The following is an 18,309-nucleotide window of genomic DNA, read 5'->3' as shown; positions in this document are numbered from 1 at the left end:
GTTTGGACGGACGGCCTAATCTAGGCAAGGTGTTGGTGGTGCCATACGCTTTCCACTTCTTATTGATGCTCTGAACAGTACAGAGGGAGAGCTAAAGCCTTCAAAGAATGTTGTAGCCTTGACCTAGCTTGTGTCTTCCTACAGCTTTATCCCACAGGCCTTTTGAAAGCACTTTTACAACCATGGTGAATTATTTGCAGATTCATGCACTACTAGTAGTGGACTCCTCAAGAAACAGCTGGTTTGATTCTGAAGTAATCAAAATCACTTGAATGGATGTCAGGTGTGGGGCAGTTAGCCTGCTGTTTGATCTGGAAGTTGATTGGTTGCACCTGAGCTTATGTTCAGGTTGCACCTGAGTTTAGGTTCAGCTTAAGTTTATAACGGTATACTCTAAGGGGCTGACCACTTGACCAAACCAGGTATTTCACTAATTCATTTTTAATAAGTGTCCAGAATTTATTTGTACATTATTTTTTGCTTTGATGATGAAGGTTATAATGTGTACATGCAGCATAGTTTCCAGGGTGTAATGTGACAAAAGGTAACTATGTTCACAGGGTATGATGACTTTCTATAGGCACTGTAGCTTATTAGTTTTTTCCTGCTTTACAGGTTGGAAGAAGACACAGGCATTTTATACAATTTGGTTTGGAGACGAGGTGATGAAAAAACACAGGGGGGCCGAGCCAAACTGCCCTTTGATGCTTGTAAGGTAATAGTTATGTAAACATAATATTGGGTGATGCACTCAATATTCTGTCTCAGTATGTGAAACAGTTTGATCAGGATTTGGGTGTGTCCTGTCTTTTGTTAGTTTAGTATCAGTCTAATCTGGATGCGTCTGTCTTGTATTAACATGACCGGCACTCCTATGTTAGCATCAAATGGTAGTTGGCTTGTTTAACATAGGAAACTTGTAGAATTAAAACAGACATTTAAATTGCTATTACAAGTGTTAAAGGAAGAGGTCTGAACTTCACCTCTGGCCCGGAGGGAATACTTTTTTCTAAGACAATCCCCAGTGTTGTGGGGGATCTTATCTGTAGGGACCCACATTGACATATGCTCTCAAGACAATTGCAAAGCCTCTGGATCAGCACACTATCTTAAAACATAGATTGTCGATAGAAACTTGTCCACAAGTATTATTGCATGCTTCAACAACTTGTACCTGCATGATATGCCTCCTAAACACAACAAATATATATTTTACCTCCGTGTGGGAGGGGCAGGTAAAAAGCCCTTTAAGGCATTTCCTCCTGCACTGAGACATACTATACCTGAGAGAGCATCTGAAGACATTTGTTAAACACAACTGCACCAATACTTCCTGTTTGGTGAGGGTCTAAAGCTTAGAGTGTTTGGTTATGCACATGGGCTAAGAAACAAGGTACGTTCAAGCTATTTTTATTAATTTTTTTTAAATGTTATGGTGTCATTTAACTAATAAATTGAATGTGCCATTTTTTGAGGGCTTTATGCTGTGTCAAAAGTGAATCCATTCTAGAAGAGAAAGAGATGTGACGTGTAACCCAACAGCCAACTGTCACTTTTATACAGACGTCGACTTCTGTTACAGCCAATATTTCTGGGGTTCCTTTGTTGCCAGCGGATATCTAGAAAAAATGATATGTGTCATGAAAGAAAGAATCTTGAAAGTCTCACAGTAACATTGAATAACAAATGAACTGCAAATTAACGCAATAACTGTATGTACTGTACTAATATGCCTTTTACCTGTGTGGGAGAGGCAGGGTGTTTCCTCCTGCACTGAGACATACCTGAGAGAGCATCTGAGAATATTTGCTAGAGGGCTTAAAACTTTTTAGTATTTTGTCATATTTATTATATCCTTTAGTTTTAGAGTATTAAAGTGTATTCTTTATATTGTGTATTGTATTCTACAGCTATATCTCTCTCTTCTAGTGTTGGCAGATTCACTGTGTAGTTTTTACTCCTGTGTGAGCCTGTCTGTATGAAAAACAACATTTTTAAGCCTCATCCTCGGTGTAGTATGTGAATAAGGTATAAGAAGGGGGGCCAGATCATTACTTGGTCAGAACTCAGCCGGCTATGTCCTCAGCGTTTCAACCTGTACTTGTACAAGAATAAACTCTTTTGTATTTGACTTTGCTTCTCTCCAGTGATTTTCTTTAACTCCATTATAACTTGTAAAACAACCAGAACGTCTATAGAAAGTCATCATACCCCTTTGAAATAGTTACTTTTTTTGCCGTACAGCCTGAAATCAAAACCCTAGAACCCTTTTTCCAGCTTTATTTACAGATGTAGCCTTACAACATCAAACTAATGAAAAACAAGTCGACAGTTCTGAAAATCTATAAAAAATGAAAAACTAATAACAGGGTTGGGAAAGTCATCTTGCTCCATCGTCCCCTCACTTGTTCGCGAGTGAGGGGACGATGGAGCGAGAGATTGATCGGAGCAGCGGGGGCGGTATTACAGTCACTTTACCGCACCGTTGTGACGAAAAGAGAGCTGAGCCAGAAGGCAAAGCTCTCAATATACCGGTCGATCTTCGTTCCTACCCTCACCTATGGTCATGAAGGCTGGGTCATGACCGAAAGAACGAGATCACGGGTACAAGCGGCCGAAATGGGTTTTCTCAGACGGGTGGCTGGCGTCTCCCTTAGAGATAGGGTGAGAGACTCTGAGTAGAGCCGCTGCCCTGTGGTTCGGGCATCTAGTAAGGATGCCACCTGGGCGCCTCCCTAGGGAGGTGTTCCAGACACGTCCAGCTGGGAGGAGACCCCGGGGAAGACCCAGGACTCGGTGGAGAGATTATATCTCCTCACTGGCCTGGGAACGCCTCAGGATCCCCCAGTCGGAGCTGGAGGATGTGGCCCGGAGAAGGGAAGATTGGGGTTCCTTACTGGAGCTGCTGCCCCCGCGACCCGATCCCGGATAAGCGGTAGACGATGGATGGATGGATGGAAAGTCATCAGTCCCCTGATTTAATACTTTTTGCTGCAATTAGTCATCAATCTATAAAAATATGTCTCTACTAGCTCTGCTCACCTAGATTGGGGAATATTTGCACATTATTTGTTGCAGAATTATTCAAGTTCAGTCAAATTCCGTGGTGAGCGGCGATGGACTGCTCTCTTCAAGTCCATCCACAGATGTTCTATCAGATTCAAGTCAGGGCTCTGATTTGGCCACTCAAGGACATTCACCTTCCTGTCCTTAAGCCACTGCGTTGTTCTTTTAGCGGTTTAGGATCGTTGTCGTGTTGGAAGGTGAATGACCTGCCCATCTTCAGCTGTCTAGCAGAAGGACGCAGTTTATCCTCAAGAATGTGGGTGAACTTGGCAGCATCCATTTTCCCTTCAATCCTGACCAAGTGCCCAGTCCCTGCTGAAGAGAAACATCCCCACAACATAATGTTGCCACCACCAGAAAAAGCTTCTTTCTTGCCACCCTGCCATACAGGCCAGCTTTGTGTAAAGCTTGTGAGATTGTCGTCACATGCACAGACCGACCAGTCCCAGCCATAATGACTTGTAAGTCCTTCAAAGTTGCCTACGGCCTCTTGGTAGCTTCTCTGATCAATGTCCTCGTGGTTCGGTCATTCAGTTTGGACGGACAGCCTAATCTAGGCAAGGTGTTGGTGGTGCCATACGCTTTCCACTTCTTATTGATGCTCTGAACAGTACAGAGGGAGAGCTAAAGCCTTCAAAGAATGTTGTAGCCTTGACCTAACTTGTGTCTTCCTACAGCTTTATCCCACAGGCCTTTTGAAAGCACTTTTACAACCATGGTGAATTATTTGCAGATTCATGCACTACTAGTAGTGGACTCCTCAAGAAACAGCTGGTTTGATTCTGAAGTAATCAAAATCACTTGAATGGATGTCAGGTGTGGGGCAGTTAGCCTGCTGTTTGATCTGGAAGTTGATTGGTTGCACCTGAGCTTATGTTCAGGTTGCACCTGAGTTTAGGTTCAGCTTAAGTTTATAACGGTATACTCTAAGGGGCTGACCACTTGACCAAACCAGGTATTTCACTAATTCATTTTGAATAAGTGTCCAGAATTTATTTGTACATTATTTTTTGCTTTGATGAAGGTTATAATGTGTACATGCAGCATAGTTTCCAGGGTGTAATGTGACAAAAGGTAACTATGTTCACAGGGTATGATGACTTTCTATAGACACTGTAGCTTATTAGTTTTTTCCTGCTTTACAGGTTGGAAGAAGACACATAGGCATTTTATACAATTTGGTTTGGAGACGAGGTGATGAAAAAACACAGGGGGGCCGAGCCAAACTGCCCTTTGATGCTTGTAAGGTAATAGTTATGTAAACATAATATTGGGTGATGGCACTCAATATTCTGTCTCAGTATGTGAAACAGTTTGATCAGGATTTGGGTGTGTCCTGTCTTTTGTTAGTTTAGTATCAGTCTAATCCGGATGCGTCTGTCTTGTATTAACATGACTGGCACTCCTATGTTAGCATCAAATGGTAGTTGGCTTGTTTAACATAGGAAACTTGTAGAATTAAAACAGACATTTAAATTGCTATTACAAGTGTTAAAGGAAGAGGTCTGAACTTCACCTCTGGCCCGGAGGGAATACTTTTTTCTACGACAATCCCCAGTGTTGTGGGGGATCTTATCTGTAGGGACCCACATTGACATATGCTCTCAAGACAATTGCAAAGCCTCTGGATCAGCACACTATCTTAAAACATAGATTGTCGATAGAAACTTGTCCACAAGTATTATTGCATTCTTCAACAACTTGTACCTGCATGATCTGCCTCCTAAACATGTGTTGTTGATCTTTGGAAAGTTTGACATGGCTGAAAATGACCAAGGACTAAAAGCACAACGTGGACTTCCAAACCTAGTTGTGCGTGAGTTTGAGCTGGCAGACAAAGCAGAGATACAGCAGATCTTTTATGAAGGGATGATGGAGATGGTGGAAGACACCGCCTTCCGAGGCTTGAGACATCACCCTGAGAGTCTCCTGCTCTATGCTGCTGTGACGGGTGAGATGACTACATAAATGTATTTCTGTGATTGCTTCTGCACTTTGGAAAACAAATGAGCCTTGAGACTGTTTTCTTTTTAAAGACCCATCTTTCCATAGAAGTCTGTTGATGGCAACAAAAACATTTCTCACATCTATCTTTTTTTTTTCTTTTTTTCTTATATTTTGTACTTTTAATTTATAATGTAATGTCTTATATCTTGTCTTCCGGCAGTTGTGTGTTTTGTCATCACCATGTGTTGGTGGGTGATAATACTCCTCCCTGCAATTGTCCTCTGCGGGCGCTACTTCTACAGCAGACGTGTGATCCACAGTTACCTGGAGCACTCGATGAGCAGAGACATGGGAGACCTTGAAGGGTTTTACATGAATTCAGCAGGTATATGTTGTGCATATTGTATAATTTAAATTTCACATGTACTGAAGAATTATCTGCTCCTACTATGTCTGACTTACAATGAAGCTGCACACAGTAGAATTGAGGCAAGTAAACTATTATAACTTGATTTGTCTTTTATTCTCTGATAAGCACACCAATACCAAAGAATGGCCCTTTGGACACAAGATAGGGTTAGTGAGGGGTTTTCTACGAGTGTTTGAACCCAAACTGTAAATGATGATCTGATAAATGATAAATGAGTGTAAAAACTAAGTATTTTCTCAGCCACGAGTTTGATACATCTTGTATATCATGTCTTTTCAATACGTAGAATTTCCATTTTATCAAATTAAGATCTGGAAAAAAGGGAACATAATACAATCTCTGCAGTAAGAAAAACTTTTTTACTGTATTTATCGATTATTAATATGAAAGTTGTGCATTAAAAGTGCTAAATTTAAACTAAGACACAGTGTAGCCTTACTTTTTATCCATACTGACATGAGGATTACTGAACGGAGGCCTACAGGGGCACAGGCCGGCTGCAAAGAGACCACAAAGATACCCACAACAACTATGAACGGGGACAAAACCAGAGAAATGTGTAAAATATAGTCTGAGTATGTACAGTATATCTTGCTCCTATGTATGAGAGGAGTTGGGGCCTTCTGCATGTCTATGCCCAGGGGCCAACTGTCACATTATCTTCCCATGCATAAAAGCAGCAACCTTGAATAAGAAAGCTTTTGATCTCTGTAAGACTCATTTCTTTCTTTTAAAATATTAATGAAATACAACATATAGGACTGTAAGGGATAGAATGATAAAGTGCTGGACTTATTCCATCCTTGTCTGAAGCGTTTTCACAGTCCACCTTGTTTCATCAAGATTCAATGACTGACATTAAGAAATATTTAAAAATAGTAAATAAAAAAACTAACATTTAACATTATTAAAGCAGCACATTACCTCGCCTATAGTTAGCAGTCGTAGTGCTTATAAAATGTTCAAGCTTATTGGGAAGACTTTTCGGTCCAGTGTCTGATAGTGGACACACGAGTAGTACAGAACATTGTGGGAAGACAACCACAGTAAACAACTCACTTAGTGCGACATTGTTGTGGAGGCCAACGTTCCCCTGTCGCTGTGACTGTGTTAAAAACAAAGACTTGAATAAATTATGTTTTACATTTTTTCACTTCCTTCTAATATGTGCATGTTGTGTCCTTGCCCTCCACCTCAGACTCCTGTATGTGGGTCGCAGTGCTGGGCGGTAAAGTGGTGGGTCACGTCGCAGCAGTCGGCCAGGAGCCAGGAGGTGCTGTCAAGTTACATCGGCTGTCTGTTGACCGGCACTGTCGCCGGTGTGGAGTCGGTGTTTCACTGAGCCAAAAGGTCCTGGAGTTTGCTCTCACTCGTGGATACTCCTCGGTTTTCCTGGGAACCATAGCTTACACGGCCGCCCCCCACCGGCTCTACCAGCGCGTGGGCTTACGCTGTGTGGGGGTCACCAACGGATACATCACACCTGGTGCAAAACGGTCCTTACTGGAACACATTTTCTACAGGGTCCGCATTCATCACTATAGCCTCGATGTGCAAAAACTCCGACTTACTGTCAGTGCAGATAAATAAAAAGTGCATTTAGCAGTACTAGAAAAATTACATCATCAACTTTGTTTGTATAGAAAATGTCATACAACTTGCTTGTGCTTTAGAACATAAGGGGAAATTACATAATGCTAAATTACATGGAAAATGCACTTGATACAATAAGATGAAATAGAATGCGTAAGATGGAAAATAAAAACCAATGAATAAATATAATATTAAAATTTGTATTTGCAGGATGCACAATCAATGTACACTGCAGCAGCCTCAAAAGGTCACCGTTCTCTTCTACTCTGTTATTAGTGTTTCTTTTCCTTTCTGCATTAGTGGGGAGGATTTTAATATTTAAAAACGGAAACTCAGAAATGATATCACCCAAGTGCACTCAGCCGAGGTCTCTGAGGCTATAAATAAACACAGCAGAACCTACTTTTCTCTTAAAGCACCACTGATCCTGTTGGGGCCGAGTTCTGCATGGCAGACTTTGACAGTTGTGGACGTCTGTCTCATACCAACAGTCAACTGGCTTCTTTTAACCTTGACAACAATCTAATACCCATAGTTTTGGAAGGCACTGACAAATGACATCACCTGATATAATTACTGAAACTTTAGTTATTAACCTCACCCAAGTATCACATTATTAAAGATGATTTCTTTCCTTTACTTTTGGATTTCCTCAACACCAAATATGTATATAAATAAATAAATATAAAATCAAGAAAAAAGAAAAAGCTGACGTACAACACAAATAATACTTTGTTTCTAAAGCAAAAAGCGGAACAACCTCACAGTACAGTTAAGTCTTCCAGTTGTGAAAATGCTGCACTCATCATCCGAGGATCAAATCATTTGTCACATTAGGTTTGTTGGATTTTAACTTGGAGCAGCAGCATGATCATATACATTTAATTAAATGTACCTGGTTTGTCCTATATAGAAATTTAAAGCGGTTTGCTTATGTCTCTTAATCTCGATAAACTGGAAAGTCGAACCATCCTGCTTTGCACTAAATGTTCCCCTTTTCTGCTTTCCAAACAAAACAATAGACATTTCCACCCAGTGAAAGCCTTTTTTTCACTAACGTTAGAGGACATTGTGTGAGAGGTGTTATGTGTGCGCATGTACATGTTATAATAGTCATCCTGCTAATAATCAACGATTTTACTTAATGTATCGGAAATCAGATTGTCTTTTTTTCCGGTAACAGTAACACAATATTATATTTTATATTTCATATTTTATCGTAATTACAGATGACTGCACTGGCAGATATTAAAGGGGTAGTTCAGCCATGTATTGAATGATGCCTGTGAAGGTCTCTGTCTCTTTTACTATGTGTGGTTATGGTTGTTTTTCTTTTTATCTGATGTCCTCAGGTGTCTCTCGCAAAATACATGTCTATCTACTTAAACAAAGGTTGTTTATTGTATTTGTATGTTGATTGAGTTTATCTTTATGTTTGCCATGCACCTTTACAACACCCGCTCACACACATTCTCCTCTCTTGCACCACACACACCACTGACACCCCTGATTTCCACACGCCATACTGTTGATATTCAGTTCATCCTTTTCATTTGGTTTGATTTAATACAATATATTTGGTTAAAACTTGATCATGGTGTGTGTACCTAACAGTACAGTAACACAGGGTTAACATTTTTAAATCTTAAATCCAAAACAAGAATATAAAAAAAGAAAAAACCTGGTGACCATACACCATGAAATACAAAATGTCTTTAGCATCCTAACAGCTATGGGTTACTACAGTATAACTAGGATTTTACCATTCAGCTCTGCTATTACAGTTTCACTGTTGTCCCTTTGGAGAGCTTTTGCCTGCAGCTGGAAGCAGAAACGCATGAATATGCAAAAGAACACGCTGCGAGACGAACTAAATGTGGATCACTGCAACATCCCTGACCTTACATCCTGAATGAAAGAGACTGAACATAGAGATACAGGGTAAAGCTTGAGATTAGATTGTAATTGTTCCCAATGTATGTTTCGGTGTACACATATAGTACTTACAGATAAATTCAAAAGGCCCCACCACCTCTGCTACACAGGACCAAGACACACAGACTTTATAGTTGCTGAGGCTCTCTCTGTTGTTTTGTGTCTGTTTGTAGGCTTTGTGTGTTATTGAGTCTCTTCCAGGTTGGTACGTTTCTCTTTGAGTGATATTTTGCAGGGGGGGCCTGTGCTCGGTAGTCCCGTCCAGTAATCCACCCATGCAAACATGTAGTTACAAGGGAACACTACTGCAACAATCTTGCAGTTGGGAGGAATTTAAAGAGAACATATTGTAATTATTTTTAACTATACCAAGTACCTATTTTAATGTTATGGGGTAAATGAGCCTTGATTTATTACCTCCAGGTTGAACACACATATTGGTAAATCATTCCTAATAAGATTATTTACATCTAAATAGTTTCAGGGGTGGCTTCAATATAAGAAGAATATATATTCTAAATACTGGAACAGATTTATTTCCTCTTAACATTTTCTGAATTCATCACTGCATGAAATCTTTAGATATGTTAGCTCCAGGTTGCTTTGTTCCAAGGGGACCAATTACTGTTCATGCACAAAAGTGAGTTTAAAGCTGGAGGAGGTGATTTATTTTTTGCATTATTGAGCAATTATTCCATAATAACCTTTTAGCATATTGTAATTTAAGTGGGAGGCAGTTTTCTAGAAAGGTTTTGTAGCATGTGGTTCATACAGTAACCTGTACCAGAACTAGTGGAGAGCGCAGAAAGCTAACATATTACAAGACAGAACAACTCCTGATGCTAGCCACAGCCGTGAGCTGAAGCTAAATTATTAGCAACATTTTCTCTACATCTCTGAAACGCTTTGCCGATATTGTTCGACTCTCTTTCTGATAAGTCTGTCTTCTTCTTTTGGGTTGCTTTGCAGTGTAGGCAGTTGTTGCAAATGCTGGAATAGAAACTTTTCCTGCAGGAAATTTTGCCGTTGTCTCAGGTTTTCACCGAAGAAACGTGCACTCAAATCTGCATTTGTAGAACGGCCAATAGGAACACTCTCTCTCTGAAAAGACCAAAGTCTCCCGTCACAGGCTACATTTTCTAAACCCTAAAAATAGAGCCAAGAAGAGGTAAATAATTCTCCTTTCTCTCAGACCACTTGAACTACAATATGTTGAGATGTTATAGCTTTAATACTAAGGTTTTTCACACATGCTGCTTTCATTATGTTCACAATACGGTTCCATATTGTACACACAATGAATTTACTAGCCCAGTGCACAATTCTTTGCTGATATACATGCTGGAACAAAACTTGTGTAATCGACCTGACTCAGGCTGTTTCACGGCATGCTGACATAAAATCTGCAAGTTCAGCATCTTTGTGCTTTGTGAAATCTGTTCTTCCTCACATCCGTTCATTTCAACATGTGGCCTTGTGTTGTGAAATTGGCAAATATTTGTCGTTGGTCTATTTAGATCACACCAGCTGAAAGTGCTTTGTTTTCCATCATCGCAAGCAAGGGTTTTCGTTCCCTGGTGACCCTTGGCAGAGGCAGGAGTTTATTCCAACCAGAAACACAAACTGATTCAACTAATGAGTCCATTGTCGGTGTTGAGATCCCAGAGTATCCTGAGTTTAATTTCAACCAAACATGAACTTTAATCTGACTTCTCTGATTTACTCACTCGCAATTGGGAAGGTCGGAGGCTCTTGCTCCGCCCACTGACCAACCCTCGCTTTCTGCCCCACTGGCCACAATTCTAAAGAAAACGGTGAAGGATTAAAAGGGAGTTTGACACATATTGAAGCACAAGTGCAATTTTGCAGGGTGAAGTTACAGGAAGTCAATAGGTTAGATTTTGCACTCCAAGATTTCCAATTATTTATCTACAAGCAGAGGTAAGGGTAACTTTGTCTAAATCCTACATTCATGGTATTTAAGTTCTAAATGTGGCTTTATTGCACTACAACAACCCACCAACTTTTGATACAATCAGCAACAGCCAAGTAGAAGTTTCACCTTGACAACGTTTGCAAATGTTTCAATCCTGGTAAAGATTACACAAGGTCTGCAGTATCCTATTTATGCCAAGATAGGAATTTACTGACAGGGAAATAGTTGAAAGGACACAGATTTTTCGAGTAACATTATTGAACAACTCAGATGCTCTTTCAGAGGATAATACTACTGTTTTTCTTTCTTCTGGTGAGACTCCAGCTCATGAATCAGATGCAGATATGGCTGTCGCGTACAGTGCCTCTACAGTGACAAACATGGAGATGGACAACAGTAGAGTTGGCTATAGCCAACTTTTTGAAGATGGCAGCAAGCTTCGGCAGTCAGGTAATAACACAATTAATTAATTCCAAATAGGATCGGTGGTGTGACAATATAAACAATTTAAACCATGAGACATAAAAATACGTTTTTATACAGATTTTTAATATTTTCTGCTCACTGATTTGGTTTCACAGACAACTACTTTCCTACTGTCTCAAAGCTCTCAACAGAAATCAGAAATACTATATACTACCAACCTTATATTTTAAAAAGGTACTCTTTCTGGAACTTGTAGTTTTTTTTGGCACTTGGGGACAGCAGAAGGACCGTTAACTATAACTAGGGCTGTCCTCTACTAAAGAAACACTTGTTTTTGTCGACAAATCAATTAATTGATTTAATGAACAGATCTGTAAAACTGAAATTCTCCACAAAGAATCATGAAAAATGTTGGGTTCACCAGAGATCTGCTCATAAGTTACTTGGAAACAAGTTCAGGATGAAATAAATATTTTAAAAATGACTAATCGACTAAAGAAATTTTAGTCAACTGATACCAGGACGACCAACTGGTCCACTAATCGACCAAGAGGGGCAACCCTGAATAAAATCGTATCCACATTTAGCCATATAAAGTTTATATAGTGAATGTTTTCAGCCAATATAGAGCAACAGAAGCCATTTGGAGCCATGTTTCTGACAACAGCCAGCAGTATCAGGCAGGTACTATAGATTGAAGCAAAAAAAGTAATCATCCATTATTAATAATAAACCATTAATCAAACTGTTAAACAGGAGGTTTTGGCACAATATGGTGAAACTAGTAGGAAAACACTGGGACAAAACAAGCTGAGCTACTTCTACATGCCAATATATGGGCCTACCATGAGACAATACAGAACACTGTCATCCATCAGTGGTTTCTATTAGATCTATGTGGGAAATATAGCAAATCAGGAATGATTAATAAAGGATTAAGAGAACTATTGTATTGTGATTTATTTTTAGATATTTGACTCTCAGGATTAAAACAAAAAATCTAACCATATTTTGACTTTTAATTCATCTGTATATACAAATCAATATTAAACTACATATACTGTGAAATAAGATTTTGTCTGTATCAACCAACTAAAGTTGAAACCATAAATCTGCTATTTTAATAAGGTGGTACAGGCCCTCTGGTTTGTTATAAATGATATAAATTATACATGTTTTATGTTGGTAAATGTAATGTTTGTGCTCTTTGGAACTTACAGTTCATTGGCTTCATTAATTTGAAGTTTCTGTTTCTATTCTTGCGGTCATTCAGTTCATGCATTGAGGAACCGCCCTTTTAGGGCTGCTACAGTTTGTCTCGGGCTGCTGTCTATTGTCCTGTTGGCTGGGGTCATAGGTCAGAGCATCCACCGTGAGTCTGCCTCTTACTTTTCTCTGTCAAATATATATGTTTATATATATATATATATATATATATATATATATGTGTGTGTGTGTGTGTGTGTTTTAGAAGGTTGCCTGGTGCCATAGTAAAATTATATAATTTAATGATATCTCTCATCTCCCGCAGACGGAAAAGTAGAGCAAGAGCATCAGAACAACGTCACAGCCATGAATAACGAGAAAGAGAAGCTACAGGAGAACCTGAAGGCCGTGCAAAAAAATCAAAAAATCCTTGAAACCAGCCGCAATGACTTACAGCAAAAAAACGATTACTTGACTAAAAAGAAAGAGCAGACAGAGACCAATAACAATATACTGACCGAACAAACAGCCACTCTAAAAGCCAGCCAAAGCCGGCTAGAAGTCAGTGATGCTGTTTCCAAGAAAGAGATAGAACAGCTAAAAGCCAGTAAAGACCAGCTGCAGACTAATAGCAATGCCTTGTCTACTGCCAAAAACTTATTACAAAAACGATATGATTCAGTGGTTCAACGCAAAAATGAGCTACAGGCCAGTTCAGACTCAGTGACCAAAGAAAGGGACAATTTACAGAACAAATTCAATAATGCAACCAGATCAAAGGAGGAGCTGCAGATGAGTTACAACGACATGATTAAGAAAGTAGAGCATTTGCAGGACAGATACAACTTCTCTAGCAGTGAGAAAGACAAGATAGAAAGCAGTCACCAAACCGTGATAATATCCAAAGAAACTCTGCAGGCCACCTACAACCTGCTGGTGACAGCCACAGATGAGTTGCGGGCCTCTTACGCGTCTTTAATTCAGGAAAAAACGGAGCTAGAAAGCCGTTGCAAAAATGCATCTGTGGAGAGAGACCTGTTGAAGCTGAAAAATGACAATCTGACTGCTGTGAGAGACGCACTGCAGATGGACGTTGAGAGACTGAAAACATTAATTCCAGGTAAGCAGAACAAAGTAAGAAACTGACATTTGTGCGCAAATAAGCCAAATAAATCTGGAACGGACATACTTTAGGCAAGTATTTCACAGTACAACTTTTACTTTTTTTAGATGACATAAGAAATCTCTTTTATCAATAGTCAAAGTCAGGATTGAAAAAATTAGGAAAAACACTAACATTGTGTTTGTTAAATGTCTTTCTCTTTTTACACTGCATATGTTTGAATATATTTGATGTTCAATTTGTTATGAGTTCATAGGTTAGATACCTAATATTTGATTGTGGTCCATATAGTTTTTCAGATACCGCCATTTTCTTATCATACGTTATTAAGCCTTTGGGCACATGGAACTAGTGTTTTTTCCTCAAATATAATAACATATAAATGAAAAACAGTAGTTCCAAAGACTAAATACAGTCTCATAACAGAAACTCACTTTTCAGCCAAACAGTGTGACTGATTTGGAAGGTTTCTTCGGATTTATGCTTAGTCAAGGCCAGAGAACACTGGAAAGAAAAAACACATTTCAGCTGCCTTCACAAAGGGTCATGTTTCATATTGCAAAAAGACTTCTCAACTGGCAAAATGCAAATGAGCTTCCTGTCAAAAGCTGACCGGTCCGGTAGCCGTGGCATACAAACACCACCACTTTAAAAATGTACTCCAACTCAATGCTTCTAAACATTTATTCATCAATTTATATTTTGCATTTTCAGATAAGAAGTGCCCCAGTGGCTGGATGAAGTTTCAGAACAGCTGCTACTTGACATCTGCTAGCAAGAAAACCTGGAGTCAGAGCAGGGACTTCTGTCAAGCCAAAGGCGCAGACCTGGCCATCATCACAAGCCAAGAGGAAAATGTTAGTGTAGCTGTGTGCATTTGTCTGTATCTGCAAATTTACTTTGTAAAAGCTGCACTAATCCATATTTGCACATTAACAATGGATCAATTGACTTTGTGTAATGTGATGGGGTCGCTCGTAGTATCCGGCCCCAAATAATTATCACCCGACACTGCAGCTCCCCTCAGCACCACAAAGCATCTTTCTGCTCAACTGGCAACTTTACTGTTTTAGGTCAGTTTTGCTTAACCAAAAGGACGTTTTGGAAGGTCAAAATTTTTAATGCCACATTTCCACTGCAAAATATGCCACAGCTACTAAACTACTACTCAACTCAACTCTTCTTTGGTTTTCTATTAGCAAAAGTTGTAGATAGTACGTGAAACCTTTTTTTAGTACCAACTTGTTTGAGGTTCCAAGCGAGCTATGCCAATACTAGAAGGTGGAGTTAAAACACTGCAGAACACTGAATGGTCATGGAGAATTGTCACTAGCGCGACACGGGTCTTCCTGCACTGAGGAGGTCTAATCTGCAGTGGAAAAAAAAATAGAGAAAAGCACCTGATACCAAAAATCAAAAGTCTTGCGGGACCATGCAGTGGAAATTAGTCACGTGCCACCATTTAATTTAAAGGAAAAATAACTTAACGGTACACTACTGCTACTTGTAAGTAAAGCTGCATTCATTGATTCGTATTGGCTTGGAATAAGTTGTAAACATAGCATTAACAAACCTTTTTGGGAAAGTGTTTGCAAAAACATATACCACACGAATGTAAGTAATATTCACTCATTCATTCATTCTTTTAGCTCTGTCTTTGGTCCCCACCATCTCCATTATGTTCACCAGCCTGTTGCTAGCTTCATTCGTAACATAATTTCATTCAACATTAACAAAACAATATTGTTTAATGCAGCTTTAATCAAATTGAATTGTTAGTTGTTGTCATTAATTAGTTCCATTCATCCCCAACAGTAACTGCATGTATGACATGACCTAATGTAACCTTATGTGTGAGAAACCTCTGCAATAACTCTATATTTCTGTCTCCTCCCTCATAGATTTTCATCAATGGATTGAATTCAAGTGATAAAGAAGCCTGGATTGGATTGACTGATGGTGGAGTAGAAGGGCAGTGGAAATGGGTAGATGGGACACCAATGACCACAGCGTAAGAAACTAAACTCATATCTCTGAGAACCTGTACGACAGTCAGAGGATAGAGCAGTATTTATTCTCATTTTGGATGTCTCTCCTTGTCCTGCAGGTTCTGGGGTAATGACCAGCCCAACAGCCACGCCGGGCGGGACCAGGACTGTGTGGAGTTCTGGCACCGTGCGGTTGGGAGGGGCGACTGGAACGATGAGAACTGTCAAGTAATACAATATTGTATCTGTGAGATGTAGTTTCCCCTGAGAGGTATAGAGGTTTGACTGGTACTGAGGATCATTATGTCATTTCAGTGTACTACACAACAAATATTAGGGACTGTGAATTGTAAATAATTTCACACCCAGTTTGCTTAAAAATCAATATTATGTGACCAATTTACAGACACTGACACACAGCTCTGCTAAGAGCTATGATCTTAAACTTTCCTGGTTAATGTTTTGTGATGAGTATAGTATTACGAAGTTAAATTTAGCAGGTGGCCTATCTTGAGCTGGTGCAGACTGTCATGATAATGTGGAACCAGGTTGGTTCAATAGGGACTGAGATTCCCATATATATCTGTACATGCTGTCGAAATGATCATGTTAGTGGTTTAACTTATGGAGTTTGAGCTTCCTTTATGTGTCCTCCGGCACCAGGCCCTGGTCTGCATACAGCTGAGAGGCAATCATGGTGAAAGTGACATATTTCTTATGTCTAGTCAGCCATTATGAAGGTTCACACATAATCCAATATATAACAACCATTCAATCTGTTTTAAAAAAGGTTGCTTACTTGCAATTGAAATGTTTTTTCTTTGCTTATTTTATAAACAATGTATATATTGATCCATGTAAACACATACAATTATTGATTTTGAATAAAATAATCCACCCTGTGCCACTTGTGTAATGCATCACACTCGTAGAGTTTGTCAACATGCTCCAGTAATTTGGACACTTCACCTGAAACATGTTAAGGATTGTTGCCCTGAGGCATGATGACCTGTGTTTTCTATCTAGGAACAATAACATTTGTTTGTGTATGATATTGTGAATGAATCAGTACTGACCAATACGATCCAGGTTATGGGATGTCATTAAGAAGTATTTGTCTGTAAGGTATGGAAGCACGTACGGGACTTCATTAAAATGATAATGTAAACTTGAAAATGAAAAACAAAGACAAAGAAGCTACTTACTGGAACCTGACTGTCACTGTCATTGCGTGATGGAGAAGTCTGTAGCTCTCTGCAGCCTGTCGGAGGGGCAACACTACTGTTACGACCCGGCTCGGCAAGGGAAAAGGGAATAACATATAACCAGATGTTGATGATAAATAAAGTATATTTATTAATAGAATATGGATAATTGGCAACCAATTGCTTTTAACGACACCACAAATAGAACAAAAGGAGGGCTCTTAACATAAGAGCATGAGGCGTCAAAGCCAACTAACAAAAATAACCCCCAACCTTGGCATTTGTAGTCACCGGTCTTCCAGTGCGCCTCGGATTGGAGAGCCGGAACAGGGCCACACCAATCACAACTCGGTTGTCATCAAGGTGGGAGGAGGAGGTGTCACCGCAGCCAATCAAGGGGTGGTGGTCACACATCCAAATCTGCATACTAAAATAGGGAAAACAAAGTGCATGCATCCACAAAGTAATCCCTGCAGATAAATAAGGCTGTGGCTGTAACAACTACAGACGTCGCCTTCACGCAATGACAGTAGAAAGTAGAAAGGTAGGCTCTGGTGTCCCACTTTCAGAAAATGATTGGCGTCCTAGGAGGCCAATTGTTGACAAGGACTGACAGATTGCATTTTCATTTTGACACCAAGACAGCATTGTGACATACACGTAAAATACACATCATGTAAATACAATAGAGTGGGGGCGCAGTTTCACTCATTGCATTTGAATTTCAAATATTGAATATTGCGTTTTTAATTTTGAAATAATTTTAACAGTGACCTAAATAATGGAAGATTAGGCTACATTGTTTATATTGCATTTTAATTTTCAAATTAATTAAAATATTTGAATATTGTCCACAGAACATCAGGTTGAGTCTTAATAAAAAAACACCCATACAAGTACACACACACACACACACACACACACACACACACACACACACACACACACACACACACACACACACACACACACACACACACACACACAAACGTGGAAAATGATAGTGCTATTAATGCTATTGTGGCTGTGCCTATGGGCTTCCTTTCCCAGCCACATGCAGATTAGTTTGTGTCTATTTGTGGCCACTTTATTCACTGTTTAGTCAGTGAAGTTTTTCGTTGGTTGGCATATGTGATGTGGGTATGCTGCGAGCTGCGAGCTGCGAGCTGTAAGCCTCTTACTTTTACTCGATTGGGACGATTTAGAAAACTTTGATTAAAAATCTGATGACAGTTGACGGTCAAATCTGATCAAACCAAAACCACTCAGTCCAGATCGAGCAGTTTTTGTGTGTTAAACTCAATAATTAAATACTTTTTTTTCGAAACACGAGAGGATCACATATACATCATCACACAATAAAACAGTATAACATTACTAAGAGGACGAGTCTGTCACATTGTTGCCTGAATCTCCTCCACCATTTGGCCTGGCAGTACCATGGCCAGCAATCC

General features: G+C 39.6%; 2 protein-coding genes across 6 annotated transcripts; both read left to right on the top strand.

The window, feature by feature from the left end:
- The first annotated feature begins 402 nt into the window (after window positions 1–402).
- LOC115013875 (N-acetylaspartate synthetase-like) lies at window positions 403–7,363 on the top strand. Of its 4 annotated transcripts, none has more exons than XM_029440445.1 (4): window positions 403–422; window positions 4,819–5,017; window positions 5,234–5,398; window positions 6,642–7,363. In XM_029440445.1, exons 2-4 carry the CDS (start codon window positions 4,825–4,827, stop codon window positions 7,031–7,033), a joined length of 750 nt encoding a protein of 249 aa, XP_029296305.1. In that variant the 5' UTR covers window positions 403–422; window positions 4,819–4,824; the 3' UTR covers window positions 7,034–7,363. The 4 variants fall into 4 exon arrangements, with proteins under 4 accessions (XP_029296305.1, XP_029296290.1, XP_029296297.1 ...); XM_029440430.1 differs by lacking the exon at window positions 403–422 and adding an exon at window positions 635–715; XM_029440437.1 differs by lacking the exon at window positions 403–422 and adding an exon at window positions 3,911–4,021.
- A 3,404-nt stretch (window positions 7,364–10,767) lies between these two features.
- Window positions 10,768–16,557, top strand: LOC115013771 (CD209 antigen-like). Of its 2 annotated transcripts, none has more exons than XM_029440272.1 (7): window positions 10,768–10,912; window positions 11,225–11,357; window positions 12,607–12,705; window positions 12,865–13,659; window positions 14,377–14,519; window positions 15,564–15,673; window positions 15,770–16,557. In XM_029440272.1, exons 2-7 carry the CDS (start codon window positions 11,252–11,254, stop codon window positions 15,906–15,908), a joined length of 1,392 nt encoding a protein of 463 aa, XP_029296132.1. In that variant the 5' UTR covers window positions 10,768–10,912; window positions 11,225–11,251; the 3' UTR covers window positions 15,909–16,557. The 2 variants fall into 2 exon arrangements, with proteins under 2 accessions (XP_029296132.1, XP_029296139.1); XM_029440279.1 differs by having other exon boundaries at window positions 10,781–10,912; window positions 11,232–11,357.
- The last annotated feature ends 1,752 nt before the right edge of the window (window positions 16,558–18,309 follow it).

The sequence above is a fragment of the Cottoperca gobio genome, chromosome 1 (assembly GCF_900634415.1).
Source record: "Cottoperca gobio chromosome 1, fCotGob3.1, whole genome shotgun sequence".
NCBI lineage: Eukaryota > Metazoa > Chordata > Actinopteri > Perciformes > Bovichtidae > Cottoperca > Cottoperca gobio.
The sequence above is the reverse complement of the archived record's forward strand: the minus strand, read 5'-3'. Positions and strand labels throughout refer to the sequence as shown.